Source organism: Vigna radiata, chromosome 5 (genome assembly GCF_000741045.1).
Source record: "Vigna radiata var. radiata cultivar VC1973A chromosome 5, Vradiata_ver6, whole genome shotgun sequence".
NCBI lineage: Eukaryota > Viridiplantae > Streptophyta > Magnoliopsida > Fabales > Fabaceae > Vigna > Vigna radiata.
This window is the reverse complement of record NC_028355.1, coordinates 27,768,223-27,770,192: the sequence shown is the minus strand read 5'-3', so window position 1 is coordinate 27,770,192 and position 1,970 is coordinate 27,768,223. Positions and strand designations below refer to the sequence as shown.

At 45.6% G+C, this 1,970-nt stretch overlaps 1 protein-coding gene across 1 annotated transcript; it reads right to left on the bottom strand.

Annotated features, from left to right (window-relative positions):
• Positions 1–923: 923 nt before the first annotated feature.
• On the bottom strand, positions 924–1,970 carry LOC106760563. The gene has a single exon (XM_014643984.1). It carries the CDS (start codon positions 1,968–1,970, stop codon positions 924–926), a length of 1,047 nt encoding a protein of 348 aa, XP_014499470.1.

Here is a 1,970-nt window from a genome sequence, read left to right as displayed (position 1 = left end):
AATGCATTCAAACAAGGTCGTCCTAATAGTGCGTTATACGAGGTATCCGCTTCGATTAGTAGGAAACGAACCTGAAGCTCTTTAGCGTCTTTTTCCAGTCCCAAGCTTACTTTTAGGTCTATATATCCCCTTGTGTCTACCCGTTCGCCTGCAAAGCCCACAATCTGTTCATTGAAGGGTTGAATAACCCCTTCTGGTATATCCATTTGCGTGAACGTCCTCCAATATAGGATGTTGGCTGAACTGCCTTGGTCTATCAGCACCTTTCCTACCTGGTACCGAGCGATCATGGCTATTATTACCATCGGGTCGTCTTGATCGGGATCTGGAGCATGGAAGTCGTTGTCCGAAAAAGAAATTACGGGCATAGATTTTTTGGTTACTCCCGTTTGGTTCACATGGTGTAAGTTTCGTAGATGCCTTTTGTGGGCCGATATTGATGGACCGCCTCCTGCAAACCCGCCAGAGATGGTATTTATAATACCCCTGGTCACCCTCTCCCTGCTTCGGCTATTGCTTCTGCTATGGTTTCGTCTATTTTTTTCGCTCTTGTGAGCTATACCGCTCTGGTTATGTGTCCGATGACGCTGCACATACTTCTGCAAGTGCCCCGCTTGAATAAGGTTTTCAATTTTATCTTTCAAAGTATTGCAGTCTTCAGTAGTGTGACCCCTGTTTTGATGGTATTTACAATATTTGCTTTTGTCGGCTCCTAAGGGTGTAGGAGCCCGAACTGTCTTCAATAAATCTGCTCTTAGTGCTTCTTCCATAATCCTGGTACGAGGGGCGTTAAGAGGTGTATGATGGGCACGTTGCAAAAGCTGGGGTTGATTTATTCTCCTTGGACCGATCGGTCTTTCTTCTCTTCTTGGAATTTCTCGATTTATGCCTTCCCTCCTAACCGGTCCTCTCGGTTCACTCTCCTAGCCCTTATAATGGGCTCTTCCTTCTTCGATCCTGATGAAGCTCGTCAATCTATGCTGCAATTCGGCCATGGTTTGTGGTTCTTCAGCGTATAGGTAGTCGACGAAAGGGCCAGGCTTTAAGGCAGAGGTTAAGGCACTAATTATCAGTCGTTGGTCAATATTTCGTACTTGTCGAGTTGTTCGGTTAAATCTTTCCATGAATGTTTTCAGTGATTCTTCCCTCCCTTGTTTTATTCTCATTAGTGCTGTATAGGTCATTCCAGGTGTTTTACTGGAAATGTACTGTTGACTGAACAATCGTCGCAAAGTAGCAAAACAATCTATCGTTCGGGGTGGGAGTGAATGGAACCAGTCCAGTGCTTCTCCTTTCAATGATAGTGAAAAAACTCTACACCATACCATTTCATCAGATGAGTACACCGCCATGGCATCAATGAAAGACCTAAGATGTTTAACGGGATCAGTAGAACCTCCGTATCTCTCCATTGTTGGCAACACTTTATTTTCTGGCATAACCGTCCGCATGACTGACATCGTGAAAGGGTGCAATCCTTCTGCCTGATCGATTCTGTCAACGTCCCGATCAGCCACTGTGGGGTTTTGTCTTTCGTATTCATGTCGAAGATTGTCGTTTCGATTATCAAAATTGGCTCCAGTATGATCGTCTTCTCCTCTACGACGATCATTGCGCCGTTCTCTGTCTAGGTCGTTTTCGTTACCTCCGTGTCTACTTAACGGATTATCATCTAAATTTTGTTCACCCCTTCTTCTAACGTTCATATCCCTATCGTGTTCCGCCCTCCGTTCACCCCGCCTATTGACTCCTCCGTTATTGTTGATAGGATCCCCATTATTTTCTCCGACTCCGACTCCGTCTACCGCCGCTTGGCTGCTCTCTGCTCCGTTAATGTCAATTGTCTCCAGATGAACTGATTGGGTTGCTGGCCTGTTCTGAACATCTTCTCGGGCAGCTATTTCTGCCCTCATCTCCTGCATTTCTCGCTGCATTTGCTGTAGTAACTGCAATGTCAAATCTCCCGCCAT

Coding starts and splice junctions, on each gene's coding strand:
- LOC106760563 (XM_014643984.1), bottom strand. CDS start 1,970: ATGGCGGGAGATTTGACATTGCAGTTACTACAGCAAATGCAGCGAGAA.